At 44.4% G+C, this 22,351-nt stretch overlaps 2 protein-coding genes and 1 pseudogene across 3 annotated transcripts; 1 reads left to right on the top strand and 2 right to left on the bottom strand.

Annotated features, from left to right (window-relative positions):
- Positions 1-5,860: 5,860 nt before the first annotated feature.
- LOC143535024 (putative alpha,alpha-trehalose-phosphate synthase [UDP-forming] 11) lies at positions 5,861-8,875 on the top strand (annotated as a pseudogene). The gene is made up of 2 exons (XR_013135645.1): positions 5,861-8,116; positions 8,456-8,875. The product of XR_013135645.1 is annotated as a putative alpha,alpha-trehalose-phosphate synthase [UDP-forming] 11 (transcript).
- Positions 8,876-19,517: 10,642 nt separating this feature from the next.
- LOC143534507 (uncharacterized) lies at positions 19,518-20,228 on the bottom strand. Its single transcript, XM_077028979.1, has 3 exons — positions 20,003-20,228; positions 19,705-19,928; positions 19,518-19,621 (listed from the first exon to the last, which is right to left on the bottom strand). The coding sequence occupies exons 1-3, from the start codon at positions 20,226-20,228 to the stop codon at positions 19,595-19,597; spliced, it is 477 nt and encodes a 158-aa protein (XP_076885094.1). The 3' UTR covers positions 19,518-19,594.
- A 72-nt stretch (positions 20,229-20,300) lies between these two features.
- On the bottom strand, positions 20,301-22,135 carry LOC143534496 (uncharacterized). The gene is made up of 6 exons (XM_077028969.1): positions 22,096-22,135; positions 21,262-21,394; positions 21,088-21,174; positions 20,652-20,779; positions 20,477-20,573; positions 20,301-20,393 (listed from the first exon to the last, which is right to left on the bottom strand). Exons 2-6 carry the CDS (start codon positions 21,379-21,381, stop codon positions 20,301-20,303), a joined length of 525 nt encoding a protein of 174 aa, XP_076885084.1. The 5' UTR covers positions 21,382-21,394; positions 22,096-22,135.
- Between the last annotated feature and the right edge of the window lie 216 nt (positions 22,136-22,351).

Raw genomic sequence — 22,351 nt, 5'->3', positions numbered from 1 at the left:
CGAGAGTAAATCAGAATATCATCTATAAACACAATCACAAACTTGTCCAAGTATGGTTTGCACACACGGTTCATCAGATCCATGAATACAGCCGGCGCATTAGTTAGCCCGAAAGGCATCACTAAGAACTCATAATGGCCGTATCTAGTTCGGAAGGCTGTTTTCGGCACATCTTCCTCATGGACCCTAAGTTGGTGGTATCCTGACCGTAGATCTATCTTCGAATAATAACTGGATCCCTGCAGCTGGTCAAATAAGTCGTCAATCCTCGGTAAAGGGTACCGATTCTTGACTGTCAGCTTGTTCAGCTCCCTGTAGTCAATACACATTCTGAACGAACCATCCTTCTTCTTAACAAACAGTACTGGAGCTCCCCAAGGTGAAAAGCTTGGGCGTATGAAACCCTTATCCAATAGTTCCTGTAACTGATTGGATAGCTCTTGCATCTCAGATGGAGCTAGTCGATAAGGCGATCGAGCTACTGGCGCAGCTCCTGGGACTAAATCAATACGAAATTCTACTTGTCGCGGCTGCGGCAATCCGGGCAAATCTTCAGGAAAAACTTCTGGAAATTCGCGCACTACTGGTAAGTCTTCAATTCTTCGCTCATCTCCTTTCTTCTCTACTACATGCGCCAGGAAGGCGTAGCACCCTTTCCTTAGGCACTTACGCGCCTTTAGGCACGAAATCAGTTTCGTCGCAACTCCCCTTCTTTCCCCTTGAATTACCAAGGTTTCTCCGTTCAACAGTGGGATCCGAACCTGCTTCTCATGGCAAATAACTTCCGCGTGGTTCTCGACTAACCAATCCATACCTATCACAATGTCAAAACTTCCCAAGTCTATTGGCAACAAATTAATATTGAACCCGTGACCTCCCATGACTATTACACATTCTTCAGTTCTTTCGTTCGCGCATAACTGCCTACCATTGGCTAGTTCTATAGTATAACGCGTGTCTAGTCTACTGGTTGCTAAGCCTAGGGAGTCTTTAAACTCAGCGGATATAAAACTTAGGTCAGCGCCAGTATCAAATAAGACAGATGCAAAATGTCCGTTAAGCAAAAACGTACCGGTTACCACATTCGGCTCTTCTTTAGCTTCGCCTGCGCCGATCACAAAAGCTCTCCCGCGAGCTTGGTTTCCCCTTTGCGGGCAATCCCGACTGAAATGCCCTGGCTTTCCGCATGCGTAGCAGTTGTCACTGGCTCCAGCTTCTTTAGCACGGCAATTCACCGTCTTGTGTCCTGGCCTGTTACATTTGGCGCACGTGACGCTCGCGCATTCACCCTCGTGGTGAAACTTGCATTTGTTGCACCATGGGTAAGGCCAACTGTATCCTTTTCGTGGTGGCTCCGCGGCCTGAATCGCGTAAACCCTTGCGCTTTCCTGCTTCTTGAACGGTGGCTGCTTGGAGTCGGACCCTCGGTGGTGAGAGTTCCATTTCCTCTTGGGATCAGAGGTTCGCTGCTCGGTTCCGCGCGGAGTCAACATACCCGCACGGACCGTATCCCTTGTAAGGGTGATGGCCCGCGCTACCGCCTCATCAAAGGTTGGAGGCGCTGCGGCGTTGAGCGGAACCCTAACAACAGGAGGCAACCCAAAGATATACCTCTCGACCTTCTTTTCCTCTGTGTTTGCCATATCTGGCACCAACTGACAAAGCTCGTTGAACCGGTTGTTGTAGGCGTCGATATCCGTTCCTACCATGGTGTGGTTCCAGAATTCCTGCTGCAGACTCTGGATTTCTGCGCGAGAGCAGAACTTTCTCATTAACATTTCCTTCAGTTCCTCCCAGGTCTTGTGGAGAGCAACTTCTCGCCCCAAGGTTTTCGTTTGAAGCTTCCACCAAGACGAAGCTGCTTCTTGGAACATGCAGGTCGCGTAAAGAACCTTCTGGTTCTCACTACATCTGCTAATGGAGAGAACTGTCTCCATCTTGTCAATCCAGTTGTAGAGCCCAATGGCCCCTTCGGTACCCTTGAATGGCCAAGGCTTACAGGCCATGAATGTCTTATAGGAGCATCCTTTGTCCAAGGCTCCTGATTCGGGTTCTGGGGTCTCATTCTGACGACCCTGGCTAGATTCGGCCTTGCTGGCCTCATGTGTTGCGATCGCTTGCGCGATTATTTCCGCGAGTTCCTCGGGTGTCATAGTAATTCCCTTGGCTTTAGTTGGAGGCATTCTCGCTTTAAAAGAGAATGGAAATATATATCAGACTTAGCGCATGTACTCTGAGCACATAATGTTCTTTCTTTATTTACTAGACTGTGTGACCCGTGTTCCTAAGTGTGCGTATAGTTTCTTTTGAAAATATTTTCTTTGAAAAATATTTCATGCGATTCCCCAACGGTTATAGTCTAGGTTAAAACTTCTTTTCCTAGTTCGCTATAACCAGTGCTCTGATACCAATCTGTCACACCCGGCCCTGAGCGGCGGAAACAGCCGGGCGCGCGCGAGTGGGGATTGATAATTAAGCACGGGCCATTGCAAACATTCAAAGATTTTCATTGCGCATGAAATGTTTAATACAATACATTACATTGTTTAAAAATTACATAAAAACATCCAAGTATAAAAACTGTTGAAGATTTCCACGCCATATCCCCATGCGCGGCGGGAACAACCACGCGCATCGTAGGGATAGAACTAAAATCTTCCAAAAAGCTAGTTTAGATGTTCAGCGTGAGGTGCTCTAAGTGTGACTCCATGCGCTACCTAATTATCTCCTGAAAGACACGTAAAAATATTTGAATCAGTATAAACTGAGTGAGTTCACAAGTTTTAGTAACTTGGTAAATCGTATTGCATCATAATCATTCTGAAACATAATTCTGGTAGCATCATTAAAACACATGCTTGGTAAAACATAGTTATATCAACATATTCTGATAAAATCGTTCCGCGGGTTACGCGCGAACATTTCTGGGAACTGTGCTCGTCTGTGTAAGTGGCACTGCCACTACGAGCGAAACAAGTAATACTGTCCCGCGGGTTACGCGCGGACACTTCTGAAAAATCGTGCTCGTCTGTGTAAGTGGCGCTGCCACTACGAGCGAATAATACCGTCCCGCGGGTTACGCGCTGACGTTGTGCCGGAAAACAAGGCGCTCGTCTGCGTAAGAGGAGCGACCTCTACGAGCGGGCTCAAACCCATAGTACTGCCCCATGACCATACTAGGCACTCGTCTGTGTAAGAGGAGCGACCCCTACGAGTGGGCGGATCAAACCAGCAGTCCCTACCCTTAGAGTTCCAATGGTAAAGTGATCACTTACTCGAATCTGGTGCACTAACATCGAAATACCATAGATAACTGTTCGCATTGCTCATCATGAAACATAACTTAAACACGTAATCGTTTGCATAGCTTGTAAGTATACCATGATAAAACATTATTTAAGTACGTGTCCCTCGCCCCGAAAGTAGTTTAAAAACAGTGAAAACAGTGAAAATAGGGGCTGTGAGACTCACCTGTGGTTCTTGTTAAGGGATTAATCGAGATTCGGGTTTTCTTGGTGTTGGCCTCGGAATCGAAGGTCTAGAATACGATTAAATAACAAGAAGTATATATATTAAGATCAAGAAATAGGAGAATATAAGGGTTGGATAGTAGGTCTCAAGGTTATATTCTCGGCTTACCTAGTAACAGGATCGGAGCTGGAAACAACGGATGCTTGGGAGAGGATTAGTGCAAGTTTGTAATTCTTTGAAGTGTGTTTTGGTTGATAATTTAGGTTACAAATTTATAGGCAAACTCAAGGGAACACAATCCCTTGCTTTAGGGGATTGAAATCTTTTCATATCTAGGTGTAATGATGATAAAGTATAGAAATTATTATTATTTATTTAAGAGTGGAGTGGTGGATAAAAGATTTTGATTTGATTTGGACAGAACATGCAGGTCTGGGGTTGGTGAGAATAGGGTGGCTGACAGTTGACCTTTCATGTTACAGTGTGCTTTTTCAGGTACTTTTGTCAGTGTACAGTAAAAAGTGGAAAATCTCTGAAACACGCTACTGTTTCCTTTCGGGCGGGAGTAATCTCCTTATAACTGGAGAATAGACTAAGTGTTCTGCGCGTATAACTTTGTGCGCATAGCTTTCTGCGTGTAGGACATTTCTTTGCTGCGGGTAGATACGTAACCTTCTCGCAGTTAGGGACATTTGAGTTTCATTTGTAGATTCTCCAGGTGGTCTTGGTATTTCAACATAGTGATCAGTCATGTTGAAGTCAATTCCATCTTGGAGCTTCAGACAAACTAGTTCTCAACGTTCCCGCCATGCGGGGAGGTTAGTTCCCTTCCGCACGCGCATAAACGATGTAGGATGCACCCGCCTTAGCATTATGCGGGATGGTCAACCCATAGACAACATTAACGTTAAGTTACATGAAAACATAAAGCCAAATCATTCACGCATGGCGCATATAACATACGCTCACGCTGGTTCTTAACATGGTGCGCTCGCGCAGGGCGCACATAACAAATGCACGCGCTGACTAACATGGCGCGCTCGCGCAGGGCGCACATAACAAATGCACGCGCTGACTAACATGGCGCGCACAGTATTTACAATCACCTAATTATTAGGTTGATTACTTAGTTTAAGGGATTGGGAATTTACCGGGTGTCACACGCAGGAAATGCCTCCCATGGTGAAGGACTCCGCCTGTTCCCGCAGCCTCGGATACAAGCCATGAGGGAAGGCCACCCGCGCAGCATGGCTACACGCACTAGGTACTTAGCTCTCGTTCAGTGTCACCTGAAGGAATGAGCAAAGCCGGGAGCAATCCCGCACAGAGGCGGGAGGGGGAATACTCCCGCCCAAATAAGCCAGTCTATACTGAAGGACCTTTCACCGTACCTGACGAGGTATGGGCGAAAGATCTGATCAGGGATACGACAGCTCACTGATACAGTATGGCGAGCAGCATGCTCCTGTACTGTATCACTATTAAGCCGCTGCCTACTCACCAACTACTGTCATACCACGTGCGTAGCCGGCAGTTGGTGGAAAGGGAATAGTATACAGCAGGCCTGGTCGCTATCAGCCGCTGCCTACCCACCAACTACCAGCAGGGCACGTGCGTAGGCTACTGTTGATGAACAGGAACACTGTTGCAGCCGGCCATACCTCCTTGGAAACCTACCTTCGGCTATAAATACCCCAAATGGTATGATCATCTGGTATTATCCAACAACATATCTTACTACATTATCATCATATTATACCTGATATCTGCTCTAGCAATCTCTTAATATACTTTTATATTTAAAGAGCAATCTAGTCTGATTCTCACGCCGGAGGGTGGTCACAAGGAGGAACCCCCCCCCCCCCTTCTCAGTGACGAGCTCACGGTGTCTGTTTTGCAGGTTATCAGAAGAACCATCTTCCAAGGGTCTAACCCCTCGTGGGAAACAGCTATCCAACCCCCAGGTTACCAGTAATCTGCCCGGGGTCCGGTTAGTGTTTCTTCACCTATAAAAAGTAGGCGGTCAGAACACTTATAGGAGATGGAGTCGGTTACAGTTAGAAAGTGAAAACGAATTGATGATAGATACAATCGGGTGAAATCAAATCTTAACCCGACCCATTTTATTGTTTCTAGTAATAACTGTTATTATTTATAGGTTGTTTATTAATTTCAGCAAGTAAAGTCGGTGTCTACTTGTTCGTTCTTATCCTCTTCACCATACCACCACCACCACCTTCTTCGTCTGTGTCTCCACCATTTTATTCAAATTCAAATCACCCATGTATCCCCCATCTCCTAATTATTATTATTATTACAATATTTATTATTCCCATCTCTGTAACACCCACTTATAATAACAAATCCGTTCGATTGCTTGTCCCAAATAATGTTGTCAAGATCCTCGTTTAATCTGCTTAACCTAGACGATTATTCGTTTGTAACTGATCGCCCTCGGATACCCAGAGTCATGACGGTGGCCGGAATATTATCCGAATTCGAAGAGGATAACATTTCCGGCAAATCGGAAAACGACGTCGTGTCGTCGGCGCCGGAGCGTCGGATTATTGTTGCGAATCAATTGCCGGTGAAAGGCTACCGAGACGTGGAAACGAATAAATGGGTATTCGAATACGACCCGGATGCGTTGGTGCTCCAGTTAAAATCCGGGTTTGGGTCCGACGTGGAGTGCGTGTATGTCGGATCTTTACATGTTGACGTGGACCCGTGGAGCAGGAGGAAGTGGGTCAAACGTTGCTGGATAAGTTTCGGTGCGTACCCACGTTCTTATCCTCGGAGATTCAGAATAAATTTTATCATGGCTTTTGTAAGCATTATTTATGGCCTTTGTTTCATTACATGCTACCCGTGACCCGAACCCATGGGGTCCGGTTCGATCGGGTCGCGTGGCAGGCTTATGTGTCTGCTAACAAAATATTCGCGGATAAAGTGATGGAGGTTATTAATCCTGATGAGGATTATGTTTGGATACATGATTATCATCTTATGGTGATGCCTACTTTTTCACGAAAAAGATTTCATCGGGTTCGGGTCGGGTTTTTCTTGCACAGCCCGTTTGCATCGTCCGAGATATACCGAGCTTTACCCGTTCGAGACGAGATTCTTCGAGCCTTGTTGAATTGTGATTTGATAGGGTTTCATACGTTTGATTACGCGAGGCATTTTCTATCGTCTTGTAGTCGAATGTTGGGCCTTGATTATAAGTCTAAGAGAGGGTATATTGGGCTTGAGTATTACATGGTAGGACAGTGAGTATCAAGATTTTACCGGTTGGGATCCATATGGGCCAGATTGAATCCGGGAAATCTTCGGACCGAACCGCGAGAAAAGTTGAGGAATTGAAGAAAATTTATGGGGGGAAAGTTGTGATCTTGGGCGTTGATGATATGGATATGTTTAAAGGGATTAGTTTGAAGTTTTTAGCCATGGGTCAGTTGTTGGAGGACTATCCCGGGTTACGTGGCTCGGTGGTATTGGTTCAGATTGTGAATCAGGCTCGAAGCCGGGGTCATGACATTCAAGAAGTTGAGGACGAGACGCGAAAAGTGGCTAGTGAGGTTAACCAGAGGTTTGGGAAAAATGGGTATGAACCGATTGTGTTTGTGAATGGTCCGGTTTCAACAGAGGAGAAGATTGCATACTATGCGATATCCGAATGTGTCGTGGTGAATGCGGTTAGGGACGGTATGAATTTGGTGCCTTACAAGTACACGGTTTCGAGACAAGGTAGTTCAGAGCTGGATAGCGCGTTAGGGGGTAGTGAACCGGAAGGTAGAAAAAGTGTGATTATTGTGTCGGAGTTCATTGGTTGTTCACCGTCTTTAAGTGGGGCAATCCGGGTCAACCCGTGGAACATTGACTCGGTTACCGAAGCGATGAGTTTAGCCATCATGATGCCTGATAACGAGAAGAGGTTGCGACACGAGAAGCATTATAAGTATGTTAGTTCTCATGATGTTGGTTATTGGGCTAAAAGCTTCGATCAAGACCTCGAGAGGGCATGCAAGGATCATTTTCACAAACGATGTTGGGGGGTCGGGTTCGGTTTGGGCTTTCGTGTTGTGGCTCTAGGGTTGAACTTCAGGAAACTATCAGTTGAACACATTGTTTCGGCATATAATAAGACGAACAGTCGTTTGATTTTGCTTGACTATGACGGTACAGTTATGCCACAAGCTTCGGTTGATAAAACCCCAAGCAAAGAAGTTATTCAATACTAAATGTGCTATCTAACGACCCGAAGAACGTGGTGTTTATTGTTAGCGGTCGAGGGAAGGATTCGCTAAGCAAGTGGTTTGACTCGTGTAAGAATCTTGGGTTATCGGCTGAACACGGGTGGTTGACTCGGTGGAGTGGTGACTCGGATTGGGAATGTTGTGGTGGCTTAGCATTGGATGCCGAGTGGAAGAAGGTGGCTCTACCAGTTATGGAGCATTACACAGAAGCAACCGATGGCTCGTTCATAGAGCAAAAGGAGAGTGCTTTAGTTTGGCATCATCAAGAAGCCGACCCGGATTTTGAGATGTGGCAGGCTAAAGGGCTACTTGATCACCTCGAAAGCGTGCTAGCCAACGAGCCCGTGGTTGTGAAACGAGGACAACATATCGTCGAAGTGAACCCGCAGGTAACTTTTTGTCATTCGTTCAATTGGTCGTGTTAACTACTGTAAAGCCCCTATATACACAAAACTTTATTTTGTTCCACTTTTTAATCTAGTATTTGTTAATTCTATAACATTTATTGAATGCCAGTTCTAGTTCAAATATTAGGTTTCAAAATGAACATTTATTTATAACCGATCCGTTTTAGCCCAATCGATTTTCACCACCCGTCCAAGAGTTTATGGATCTGTCACTATGTGTTCCATCCTAAAATAACATCATTTAATGTTGTTGAATGTTGATGTCTGTTCCCGTTTATGTAACTTCAATTAATTAATGTTGTTGAATGTTGATATTTGAAGGGTGTGAGCAAAGGAGTAGTGGTGGAAAGCCTAATTGCAAGCATGCAAAGTAAGGGAAAGCCTTTGGATTTCGTGTTATGCATTGGAGATGATCGGTCAGATGAGGACATGTTCGAGAAGATCTCTAGTTCGGTTGTGAACCGTGGAATAGCCGAAGTGTTTGCGTGCACGGTTGGGCAGAAACCGAGTATGGCAAAATACTATCTTGATGATACTGTAGATGTGATCAAGATGCTTCATGGGCTTGAATCTGCTTCAACTCAAGTTCCAAAGACCACGGGGTCTGGAGTGTCTTTTGAAACAAGCTTTTAAAACGTGTTTTTAGGTTCTTTTGTTGGTAAAAATGCAGATGTAGACACATAATCTCTTGTACAGAGCATATACACATGGTTAAGTTATATTGTTCTTGAATATTTGTCAAAATGTATCTTTCTGAGACGGCGACATCCCTACCATCTGGGCTGCAAGTGTCCTAGGACAATTTTAGGCTAAAGTGCATACTCATTTGAGTCCTTCCTCATCATTCACCGTGGATGTTTCACGTCAGCTTTTTATTTATTGTTTAAACGCATCCCTCAAGATGTGTTATGGTCATTCCCTTCCATTCTGAAGAAACACTAATCGACCCCGGGCAGATTATGGACAATCTGGGGGTTAAATAGATGTTTCCCACGAGGGGTTAGATCCGGCGAAGATGGTTCTTCTGATAACCTGCAAAACAGACACCGTGAGCTCGTCACTGAAAAGGGGGGGGGGTACCTCCTTGTGACCACCCTCCGGTGTGAGAATCAGACTAGATTGCTCTTGAATATAAGTGTATATTAAGAGAATGACTAGAGCAGATATCAGATCATATATCAAGATATGAGATATGAGATCAGATGATACCATTCCAAGGTGTTGGAGTATTTATAGCCGAAGGTAGGTTTCCAAGCAGGTACAGCCGGCTGATAGTGTTCCTGTTCTGCCAACTGTGGGCTACGCACATGCCATGCTGGTGGTTGGTGGGTAGGCAGCGGCTGATAGTGACCAGGCCGGCTGTGTACTATTCCTGTTCCACCAACTGCAGGCTATGCACGTCCTCCGACAGGTTGGTGAGTAGGCAGCGGCTAATAGTGACATACAGTACAAGAGCGTGCTGCTCGTCATACTGTTGTCAGTGAGCTGTCGTATCTTTGGTCAGATCTTTTGTCCATACCTCGTCAGGTACAGTACAAAAGATCCTCCAGTATCGTACGGACTGGCTTATTTGGGTGGGAGTTTTCCCGGCTTTGTGCGGGAGTGTTCCCGGCTTGCTCACTCCTTCTTCAGGTGACATTACTGAATTATTTAAGAGTTAAGTGCCTTGTGCGTGTAGCCTTGCTGCGCAGGTAGCCTTCCCTGATGGCTTGTATCCGCAGCTGCGGGAACAGGCGGAGTACTTCACCATTGGGAGGCTTTTCCTGCGGGAACAGCTTGCGTACTGCGCGTAAGGACGTCACGTCTCTGAGCATGGTGGGTCCTGCGGGCCCAGTTGGTTTCTGCGCAGACGTCCCTCTTCAAGGGGTTGCGAGTTTAGCCTTTGCGCAGACGTCCCTGTTGAAGGTGAGTCTTGCGGGTTCAACTGCGCAGACGTCCCTCTTTGAGGTGAGTCTGCGGGTCCAACTGGGCTCTGCTGGGACCTACCTCTTCAAGTCCCCCCAGTCCAATGTTCTTCTCATGAATTGTTAATAAGTGAGGTGAACTTTTGGACTTAAGCAAAGGGTTTTGAAAAGGGTTTAGTTTTAAGGTTTTCCATGGGGATTCTTCCCGCGGAAGTCATAATGTCACGTGCAGAAATTCCCGACTTTTCTGCTTGATCTTTGGGTATGATGCGGGTAGGTCTGTAACCTCCTCGCAAGTCAGGAGCGTTGAGTTCCAATTGTGTAGATTCTCCATGAGGTTTTGGTAATTTTGAACATAGTGATCAATTATGTTAAACAACCAATTCCATCTTGGAGCTTCAAACAATCTAGTTCTCGATGTTCCCGCTATGCGGGGATGTTATTCCCGTTTCTGCAAGCATGGCCCAGGAGATCCTTCTTGGTTTCAATTCCCTGCGGAGTGCTAGGTATGTGAAGGGTTTTGCCTTGACACTGTACCCGCACTTGTCTTATAGTTACTTTACTTCCAAGGTATTCCTGGCTTCAATTCCCTGCGGGTGCTAAGAATGTGAAGGGTTTTGCCGTGACACTGTACCCGCATCCGTCTTATGGTTACTTGGTTGCCGAGGTATTATTGGCTTCAATTCCCTGCAGGTGCTAAGTATGTGAAGGGTTTTTCCTTAACACTGTACTCGCACCTGTCTTATAGTTACTTGGTTGCCAAGGTAAGGGGTATATTCCCGCTTACTTTTGAATCTTTTTGAATTTTTTGAAATTCGAAGAGTTGGTGAAAGGATAAAAACAGTCCCAACTGTTGAAAGGACGGTTGAGTAGTCCGACGGTTTCTTCTGACAGTTTCAGGACGTGCAGGAAGTTATGGCGACGTGACAGTATATGGTCATTCCAGACGCTTTTTCAGGCGCGTGGGCGCGAGTTTTCGGGCGCGTGGCCGCGAAATTTATGGCGTGCGTCCTTTCAACAGCTGTTGCCATCTTGGTCTTTGCCACGTGTCATAGTTTCATTGCACCTGCGATTTCTCTTTCTTCCGCATTAAATTCATCGCATTTATTGCGATGAGTATATAAAGGGGGAGAGGGTGCATCTTAATCCACACTTTCACTTTTCTCTTCTTCTTCTAAACGATTTCCGGCAAATACTCTTAACTTTCTGCCAAGCATTCTCCTGAAATCGTTTTCCTTTACCTCCAAACCATGTCTTCTACTCACGATTTTGAGGCTGCCGCCGAGGAACCTGACGTGTACGTCGAGATCCCAACGTCTACGTCTGATAAAGACGATAAGAGCACTGCTGGCGAATGCCAGTGTGCTCTTCCCACCGAGCTTTATCAGTACATCGTCCGGAAGTTCATGCTCGAGCCGTTCGAGCCTGAGTTTCCGGAACCACACCAGACGGTGTACGATGCCCCCAAGGGCAAAATAGGGGTGTATGCTGCATTCCTCGTTTATGGGAATCTCAGGTTCCCATTGAAGAAGTTTGTATACCGTGTCTTGGAGAGGCACGATGTGCATTTGACGGAGCTACACCCGATGGCGATCGCCAAGATCCGCCACTTTGAGTGGGTGTGCCTCATTCTGAGTGTGGAGCCCACGTTGATCGGTTGATGACCTTCTACTCCTGGAGGTGCATCCAGGGGTGGTACACCTTGGTTAATCGGATCAAGGGTCTGAAGATCTGCGCAACCGAGCGCAGTCTTCGGTCTTGGAAGCGGGAGTTCTTTTATATCTTCGCTCGCGTCGTCCCGATAGTGATGACGTTTAAAAACGGGAGAGCTCTCCCGAACCTTCACGCCTCCAACTATGAGGAGGCGGAATGGTTCGCCAAGATTTCCCAGATCCAGTCTCCGGTTTACCGCTTTGCGGAGTCCGGGATGGTGATGCTCGGGATGAGCCGGGTGTGGAAGAATGCTGGGGCGGAGGCGCCGCAGATTCCCATCGTCCTTGAATACGGTTTGAACTCTATCCCTTACGGTATGCTTCACATCTTTTTGCTAATTTAGGGTTTTCCGCTAAATTGTTTTTTCTTTTGTTTTCAGAGGGAAACAATTTGCAATCGCTTCTGTATCCGCGGGAAGCTGATGGTCCCGCTCGGATGGGTACCCGTGCTCTTGATGAGAACGAGTTGCCCATCTTGGAGCAAACGAGGGATCGGTTTGTGGAGGTCTACCCGCCGGGCCACCCGATTCTGAGCGCCAAGCGGCCAGGTAAGGAGTTATTTAACCCTCGCCCTCTCAATGCTGAAACCTCTGCTGGAATTCCTCTAATTCTGTCATCTTCTGATGAGGAATCCGCAGACGGTCATTTCTTGACGCGTAAGAAGAAGGCTGCTGGCGGAAAGGGCAAGGCGAAGGTTGCCTCCACCGCCGATCAGGGGAACCGGTCAAACTCGGAGACCGAGAGCGAGGAGGCGGCGGGGAACCCAGATGGTGTTGAGACCACTGCTCCGGAGGCTGAGACGACTGTCACCTCCGAGCAGCCCAGGACGACGACGGTGACCGGTATGAAAAGGCCGGCTCCATCGGGTTCGTCCCCGCCCGTTCGCACCTTCAAGCTCAAAAGGACCCGTAAGTACAAACTTCCTTTACTTTTAACTTCATATCTTTCCGCCATTATACTTATATATCTTCTTTGTGCAGGCGTGGATGCTACCGCATTCCAGGGTGGAGCGGGGAGGAGCACCTCCGGACCCATGACGGTGGGCTTGGTCAACCTACCTGAGGGTAGGTTGACAAATGAGCTCCGGATTCTCCTAGCCCGGATGCAGCCGCGCGTCGAGCTGCTTTGTCGTGAAAACGACAAGTTAAAGGCAGCTCGGATCCAAGAAGTAGCTCAGGCGCGGGCTGTCCGAGAGGAGAACAGGAGGCTCTCCGCTGTTGCTGCGGAGAAGGAGAAGGCCTTCAAGGCCCTTGAGGTTGAAGTTCAGGCCCGTCTCGAGGCCCATTCCAAGACTGCCCAAGCTGTTAACGAACAGCTTCGGCTGGCTAAGGAGACTGCACGGAACGCAACTGAGAGGGCCACCAAGGCTGAAGCTGTTGCTGAGCCTCTACGCCTCGAGAATGAGGAACTTAAAGCCAAACTAGAGAGGCTCCAACAGGCTCATGATGCCTTGGCCATGGAAGACGCCAAGAAGCTCCAGGAGATCTTGGACCAGAGGGGCGTGCTTGACCATACTGAGCGTAAGCTTAAGGGCGTCGAAGAGGCTGCGGCTAAAGAAGTGTTGCTTGCCAACCTTAATAAAAGTGAAGCCGAACGCGCCCGTAACCAAGCTCAAGCTGCCCTCCAGGAGGCTCTGGTTACCAAGGAATGGCTTCTACGAGAAGCGTTGTCGCAGGTAAGCTTAGCTTCATAATGTCTTCACGCTTTTCTTTATACTTAGAAAAGGTTTTGATACTTGTATTTTGTTTTGTAGGTTGTGCATCGGGTCTTCACGGACACATCATACGACGATGCCATGAGCGCAGCCCTCAACGCTTCTCATGAGGATGGGGAAAAGGCAGGCTTCCTGCTTGGTCTAGGGTTCGTTGAGAAGGGCATCCCGCCTTCCAACTTCCCTTTATATGATGTGGATACTGAAGCTGCTTATGACCAAGCAGTGAACCAGTATGCTGCCTTCCCGCATCCAGTGGTGGAGAAGGTGAACGAAGTTGCTGCTGCTGATGATGGGTTAACCATTCTCAAGACCTTCCTTGAACCGCCACAGCCAAGTGATGGTGCGGGTACAAGTGGGTTTGGAGGAAGTGGTCCTGAAGCTTGAACCTTTAGATCCCTTTCCACTGTTAGGATAGGTTTATGTTTTTGTATAGATTTACACTCTTGTAGGCGGGTAGATACCCGGCCATTCTTGTAATACTTGAATTTTTATAGAATGTAAATCCTTTGTGCGGGTAGGACCGTCACTCTTGCTTTATAAACGTTATACGACTTGCTCATGCATATTATAGTTTAATTTGGCACTTGTTTTGCCGCATAAACAATATATGATTCGCTTGTGCATACTTTAGTTTAACTTAGCAATTTCTTAAGTACTTTAAATAAGTTAACCCATTAACGTGGCCGATAATAGGTTAAAGTTTTCCTTCCTCTTTCGTGATTGTGCGGGTAAGACCGTCACTTGCACTTAGTAGGATGGCTAAACTTTACCTATATCTGACCTGCGTGGAGGTTTTCCTCATTTTATCCTTGAAGATATTTTCTAAGTGTTCTGAATAAGTTAACCGTTCGACGCGCGGTTGTCAATAGGTTAAAGTTCCGTTTCCTCTATCATGATTTGTGCGGTTAGGCCCGGCACTTCATTTAGTGGGATGACCGAACTTCACCTATGACTGACCTGCGTGAAGGTTTGCCGTTTTTTGTGTTTATGCGGGTTTTGCCGCCTTCCACACGCAACGATTTCTTCACACTTATTTATGCGGTGAAAACCGGCATATCAGTGTTTTGAATAAATTAACCGTTCCATGCGCGGTTGTCAATAGGTTCGGTTTCCTCTATCATGATTTGTGCGGGTAGGACCGGCACTTTCATTTAGTGGGATGACCGAACTTCACCTATGACTGACCTGCGTGAAGGTTTGCCGTTTTTTGTGTAGAAATTTATCGTTCTGTGTTTATGCGGGTTTTGCCGCCTTTCACATGCAACGACTTGTTTTCCCACTTATGTATGCGGTGAAGACCGGCATATCAGTGTGGAAAGCTCATTAAGCATAAATGTAAGACCATCAGCGTCAATGTGATAAGGAGAATCATTTCCATTAGAAGTGGCTCTGGGCCTTTTCTTTTACAAGTTTGGAATTGATCTACATGCAGACTGTGTAATTGAGCTCCATTCCATGTTCTTGGGAGTGTCATCGAGCCTTTCGAGCCGATATGCACTTGGTTCGGAATCTCGTTGTTTACGCAGTATGTAGTCTCCGATATTGAAGCTGCAGTTTTATTCGTGTTTTCCCCAACTGGGGTTCTACACGCATTAGCCTGCTCAGCGTTCATTACGCCACGAGGTGCGTGAGCATCCCATCTCTGACAAATGCTTCGACGATGTCCTTCAAGTCTACGCATTCCTCGGTGTTGTGGCCTCTTGTCCTGTGGAAGTCACAGAATTTGCTCTGATCAGCGTTGTGACGCTCTCGGATTATTGGAGCCTTTGGCCATGGGAGTCTCTCGGTGTCGAATATCTCGGTGACGCTTTTGGTGAGTGGCGTCCATCTGGAGTTCCGGTTCGACGACTGCATGTTATCCTTTCCGCCTAACCGAGGGTGCGAGCCGGATGAAGTGTCAAAGTTTACCCTTGACTGCCAAATGCCTAGCTTCCTTTTTTTGTTTAGTCGGGCGGTAAGGACATTGTTTTCTCTTGTTTTCTGGGTGTAGAGGTTTGTGCTTTGGGGAAGATCTCTACCCAGTTGCTTTTCCGTTTCCGCGAAGCGTTTAGCTGCTGTCATGATGGCATCCCATGTGGATGGCATGCCATCTTTACCCGTTAAGGTGCGGATGAGCTCTGGGTCTTTTGTGCCCTGGATGAAAGCAGCGCGAATAAGATCTTCGCTAATATTACCCAGACTTAGCTTCTTTGAGTTGAAGCGAGTGATGAAGTCTAGCAAAGATTCATCTTCCTCTCGAATGCAATTGAGGATTGTCCATTGCTCTTCGGTATACTTTCTTTGTTGGCTGAAGTGTTGGCTAAACTTCTGTTGGAAGTCTGCCCAATCGTAGATGTGGTGGACCGGTAGATGGTCGAACCACGCTCTGGCTGCTCCAACCAGCGTCATCTAGAACATATAACACCACGTGGGTTCCGTCAAGTTGCTGACGGTTGCCCCCGCTATGAATCTGTTCAAATGATCGTCTGGGTCAGATATACCATCATAGGTGCCGATGTTTGACATCTGTTTGGCACTTCTTGGGGCGATTGCTTCCGCAATGTCCCTTGCAAACTTGGAGGTTCCCGCATTTGCAGCGGTTGGTCTGAAGGTTTTAGAGAAGTCACTTGGGTTTCCACCCGCGTTTTTTGGTTTGAAGGTTTCTCCAAAATTCCTTCTCGATTGGAAGTCCGTTTCCTTACGCTTCCCTTTCGCCCTATGGCGTGGGTTTGCGTCGGTGTCGGATTCCTCCGAATCATCGTCCAAGTACTCGCACTCATTGCTCATGTTGAGCTGTTGAGTGCTTCCGAATTCGTCAGCCTGTTGGAGTGAACGCAAGCGTTCATCCAACTCAGCTTGGAATTCCCTTTGACGTTTTTCCGCCCACGCTTTAACTTGTTCAAGTGTTTGGCGGGGGGGGCCTCGTCTGTTGTCTTTCCACCTGGGTATCAATGAATCCCAGGGGAGGATTGTTTACTGCACTTGCCCCGGCTCGGGTAACCGGGGTAGTGTTCGTAAAATGTGTGTATTCGCCGGTGTTCCCCCCAGTAGCTGGGGTTGTGGTTACCGGTGTTTCTTGGTTATTCGCTGGCTTTGGCAACAAAGTAACCTTAACCATCTTTCCAGAAGTTTGAGAAAACTGAATAAATTAGTTCTAGCTTTTATGCACGGATGGCGCCAATGAAGAAACACTAATCGACCCCGGGCAGATTATGGACAATCTGGGGGTTAAATAGATGTTTCCCACGAGGGGTTAGATCCGGCGAAGATGGTTCTTCTGATAACCTGCAAAACAGACACCGTGAGCTCGTCACTGAGAAGGGGGGGGGGGGGTACCTCCTTGTGACCATCCTCCGGCGTGAGAATCAGACTAGATTGCTCTTGAATATAAGTGTATATTAAGAGAATGACTAGAGCAGATATCAGGTAATATATCAAGATATGAGATATGAGATCAGATGATACCATTCCAAGGTGTTGGAGTATTTATAGCCGAGGGTAGGTTTCCAAGCAGGTACAGCCGGCTGAATAGTGTTCCTGTTCTGCTAACTGTGGGCTACGCACATGCCATGCTGGTGGTTGGTGGGTAGGCAGCGGCTGATAGTGACCAGGCCGGCTGTGTACTATTCCTGTTCCACCAACTGCAGGCTATGCACGTCCTCCGACAGGTTGGTGAGTAGGCAGCGGCTAATAGTGACATACAGTACAAGAGCGTGCTGCTCGTCATACTGTTGTCAGTGAGCTGTCGTATCTTTGGTCAGATCTTTTGTCCATACCTCGTCAGGTACAGTACAAAAGATCCTCCAGTATCGTACGGACTGGCTTATTTGGGCGGGAGTTTTCCCGGCTTTGTGCGGGAGTGTTCCCGGCTTGCTCACTCCTTCTTCAGGTGACATTACTGAATTATTTAAGAGTTAAGTGCCTTGTGCGTGTAGCCTTGCTGCGCAGGTAGCCTTACCTGATAGCTTGTATCCGCATCTGCGGGAACAGGCGGAGTACTTCACCATTGGGAGGCTTTTCCTGCGGGAACAGCTTGCGTACTGCGCGTAAGGACGTCACGTCTCTGAGCATGGTGGGTCCTGCGGGCCAAGTTGGTTTCTGCGCAGACGTCCCTCTTCAAGGGGTTGCGAGTTTAGCCTTTGCGCAGACGTCCCTGTTGAAGGTGAGTCTTGCGGGTTCAACTGCGCAGACGTCCCTCTTTGAGGTGAGTCTGCGGGTCCAACTAGGCTCTGCTGGGACCTACCTCTTTACATTCTCTACTATTATATTATATAAATAACTAAAAAAAAATAAAATTTATTGGCTCTATCCCTAAATGAGGATTATAGTCCATTCTTCATCTTATCTCTATAATTATACTTAAAACACTATATTTTCTTTCTCATTTTTAATTAAATAATATATTTTTATACTTTTATCATTACCTTTTCTCTCTTATTCACTCACAATCACTTTAAAAAAACATTATAAAATTATAGAAGTGAAACCATGAACAATAACATTTTTTCTCTTCTCTTCTCACAATCATTTTTAACCATCTTTAAAATATGAAGAACTCCCTCATATAATTTGAAGAGTTTACTGGGAATGCTCTTATATAATAACATAAATAACTAAAAAAATAAGAAAAACAGAAGAAAGAAATGTTTATTCTCCCCCCAAATAAGAAGTGTGGAGAACATTTCAGTAGTAAAATGATGTTTAGGGGGGGGGGGGGTGGTTTCGGGTCTCACGTGAGGGAGGGTATGCCACATCGGATTGTGGGGGTCATCCACTTATTCATACTCATCGGCCAACGGGCTTAGATTATTCGAGGCAGATAACCCGAGTATATTTGAGAAGTTTTATACCAAAGCAATTAATTTCCCATTTCAAACAGTGTTACGTTAGGTTCATAAATATATAAATCATGAATCTTACCAAATATTCTAAATCTCGGTCAGAAATCAATAAACCCCAAATATGGGACATAGATGAAACTATGTGTTAAATGTTTCCACTATCTACTTCTTTATGATGGTGCAACCTTATTACTTCCTTGTCACCATGATCAATAACCCAACCAGCTCCACCTGCTATATAGCACTTTCATCTTGCAAATCAATCCCAATATTGTATATACCAGCCACAATTAAATGCTGTAGTACTAGACTTATTGGTGTTAAAATTTTTCAAAAATATCTTGAACTGGTTAAAAATGAGCTAGGATTCGTAATTACGTCTAGTATTAGATTCGCTTATTATAGTTTGGTCAAAATGTCTGCAGGGTTTTGGCCTCGTTCAATTTTTGATGGATTGCTCATCACCTTCATCACAAGGGAGAAAAAGAAAGGGGAAAAATCATGTAATTTTCATGGATTATCCGTAAAACTGTTATACGTGGCATCATTTGACTGGTTCTGTCCTTGTTAATGTAATTTTCATCATAAAGTTCCAAATCAACAGGACAAGTGTCATCAAGTTGAGTTTTATGTATTTGTGATATCATCCGGTTGGTTCTATCTTTAGATCTTGTAAAGTTCATCACTAGGCGTGATATGCGTTGAAACCTGAAAGTTTCAAACTTTTAAATGGTTCTTTTTTAGTTTTTCTTTTTCTTTATATTTTAACTTAAATTTAACGGAATAATTTTTGAAAAGCTTTTTCCCTTTATTATCTCGCCAAAGTTCAATAAAAAAGTTAAACCGGAAATTTTTGAAATGCTTATTCATTTTATTATCTAATCAATGAAACAAACATGTGTTGATGTTCTTTCAAGCATATTACAACTATACATATACTTTTTGGGCTTTCCATTTTTTTTTGTTTGCTATAGCGAGTGCAATGAAAGTCCGATACTGACCTAACCATCGATCATTAGTCTGGGTCAGTTTTCGGTTTTGTCGGTTATTTTGTCTTTGGTTTTCAAGAAACATAAAACCAAACCACGAATTTATAGTTTCACAATTACCATTGCACCACCCCTAGATAGAAGGTTGCATATGTGCATGATATAAGACAGCCTTATTTTAACACTTGCCCACATCAAACAATCCTATACTGACACCAATAATCATGTTTAAACAATCTGACATTGCATCACGGTTTCACATCAAGGATTCTTACTCGTCATACGAACCCTTCTGAGATCTTGTAGGGTTGAATCTTGTATCTAAAGTTTTGGTAGAAGAACAACATGCTGGAAACAACGATAAAACAATCAGCAAATTTCCAAACTTGCAACAAAAAAGGCTTTCACGACTACAAACAAAAACATCATACCTTAATTTGAGTCCGGTTATATGTATATGTGATATGAACACATCCATCACTTGATTGAATAACAGCCGGATATGAAAACTCCATTCCTTCAGTGTCCTCCAATGTCACAACATCTTGCCACGAATCTCCATCATCTGCTGACGTGGCAACTTTCAGCACGGCCCTCGAGATTGTGTTATACGCAAGCAACACCCGCCCATCTTTTAACTTTACACCATCAATTCCTATCATCTCACAGTGAACAAGAACCGATCAAGAACGAGTGATTTTGAAGAAAATAACGTTATTATGTTTAAACCTGAATTTGGGTTAGGCAGGTCAGTGGGGACCACAAAACTCCATGTTTCACCGCCATCAACGGATTCCGACATGCAAACTCGACCAATGCCATCAAACGATCTTAACAGAACACGTAGGTTTCCATTTGCAGTCTTGTAAGGAACCGGTTGGATCACACTGAGTGACTCGTTTCGTATATATATCGGCCCGTACTTCTTCCATGATCTGCCTGAATCTGCAGTCATCTGTTTATCAAGTCATAAAGTCAAAGTGAGTTGACTCGCACTGATTCAACTTTTAAGGGTCTATCTTATAACTTATAAGTTTATAACCTCGATCCATGCACCCCATGAGTTCCAGCTCTCGACAGATGAACCACATAGTAATTTCCCATTTTTAAGTAAGATAGGCTGCACAAATAAAATAAAAAAAATAAGATTAATGATTTAATATCATAATTTGGTATCCCTTTAACGCAAACCGAATGTTCAACCTTGTTCTTTATTGGTCCTAGGATGCCAGGAGGAAGTTGTTCTCTCTTGCCCCAAGTTAAACCTCCATTGTACGACCTCTTCATACTGCCACTCCATCTAAAGCAACAATTCCATCTATAAAATCTTATTTATTCAAAATAACATTAAAAAAATCAATAGAAGTGAAAAATGTACTTTTGTACTTCTTGTCCGATCTTATAGAAGAGAAGCAACTCGTTAGATGGAAGCTTAAATAGTACAGGATTCCACATTGGCACGCCTTCTTGCTCATCAGCAATAACCGGTGCATGCCAGTAACCATCCTGCACAAAGAAAATACTTGAAAACAATGCCTACTTATCAAATGAATATATATCAACAAAAAATTTCGTTTATATAGAGATTCTACACATGTGTAAGACATTTGTACATTATATTACCTAGGCATGACCTGCACATGTGCAGATAAACTATTAAAAGTTAAAAAAGAAAAAAAATAAATGAACAAATTAGTTATAAGGTTTTTTATGTACATAGCATACAAATTTGTTTAAGAAATACAAATTTTAAAAACTATGACCAATGATAAAAAATTAACGATTTAAATTAGTTCTTTATGTTTTGGCAATACCTTGTGCAACTGTAACCAAATTTTGACATCGGGAGCCCCCTCGTATGAACCACCAAAGTATGCTACCAAAAAGCAGTCTTTATCAACCTGAAACAACCGATAAACGTTCTGAATGACCGAAACTTACAATTTTTCCCTGTATGCAAAAAATGATTTAACTAAAAAGTCTTATACCTCAACTATTGTAGAAGCATGACAACTATTAAAAGGAGCTGTATTTTCTCTATATGTAAACTCTTCTAGCACCGGCTTCCATGGAGACTGGTCCTTTTTTATATCCAAACCACCTTCCATTTTAACTGAATCCCTGCATTCATGATAAACCAACAATTGAAGTAAAACCAATGTATGATTTTGCAAATCGGGTATGTTGACTTGGTCAACGTTCAACTAAAAACCTATACATTGACTTGTCATTTATCAAATACAATTATACAATAAGTAAGTTAAAAGAGACAGACTTTAATCAAACTCAAAAGTTTTTGCAGATGGGCATGCTGACTTTGACCAAATTTAGATTCAAAATCAATCTTTGGACAGAAATACAGAATTACATTCAAGAATCTTGTTATGTCACCTTTCGGAAAGCACATGAATTCGATGAAACCATAATTGGGAATGTAGTATGATACCAGGTTTTACCAATTTATGAGAAAATGTAGATCCTTTTCTATAATAAATATTGAAATTTGACAAGAACAAGATTGATAAGATCATAACCCCTAATTTTGGCATTTTTAATTTTCAACTTCTGCAAGAGGTTGACTTCAAGAAGATAAACAAATCTTTAACTTGATCACATACACCTATACAAATCCTTATTCTAGAAGTGAATTTGCACAAAAGTTTTAATCTTTTCTTTATTTTGGTTGAATCAATCAAGATTAAAGGAACATTTATTAACTTATTAGTCGTAATCAAACACATTAAAACTGTTTTGACTGAGCAATTATGATAGACTATGGAAATTAAATGGCATTAAAGAACAAAAGAGGGAGAAAAGAGTACCTGATCGGTTAAAAAGAAAACGAAAAATGCTGTGGGTCTTTAATGCTCTTAGCCTTTTGCGTATAAAGACAGTCTGGAAGCTGTGTTCATACACATCTGCTTTAAGTTGAAGATTAAAATATAACCGTTTTTAATTCAATAAAACATCACATTTGCAACATGTCTGTCTTTGTCCCCTTCTCCAGATAGGGCCTCTACAAACAGTCTAATTATCTTTTAGTCCTCAAGGTTTCATAGTTGGGCCATGCTAACAGGA

Source organism: Bidens hawaiensis, unplaced genomic scaffold (genome assembly GCF_021521415.1).
Source record: "Bidens hawaiensis isolate Kalapana, Puna unplaced genomic scaffold, B.hawaiensis_p1.1 tig00000760_1, whole genome shotgun sequence".
NCBI lineage: Eukaryota > Viridiplantae > Streptophyta > Magnoliopsida > Asterales > Asteraceae > Bidens > Bidens hawaiensis.
Note: the sequence above shows the minus strand (reverse complement) of the source record. Positions and strands in the feature narration are given on the sequence as shown.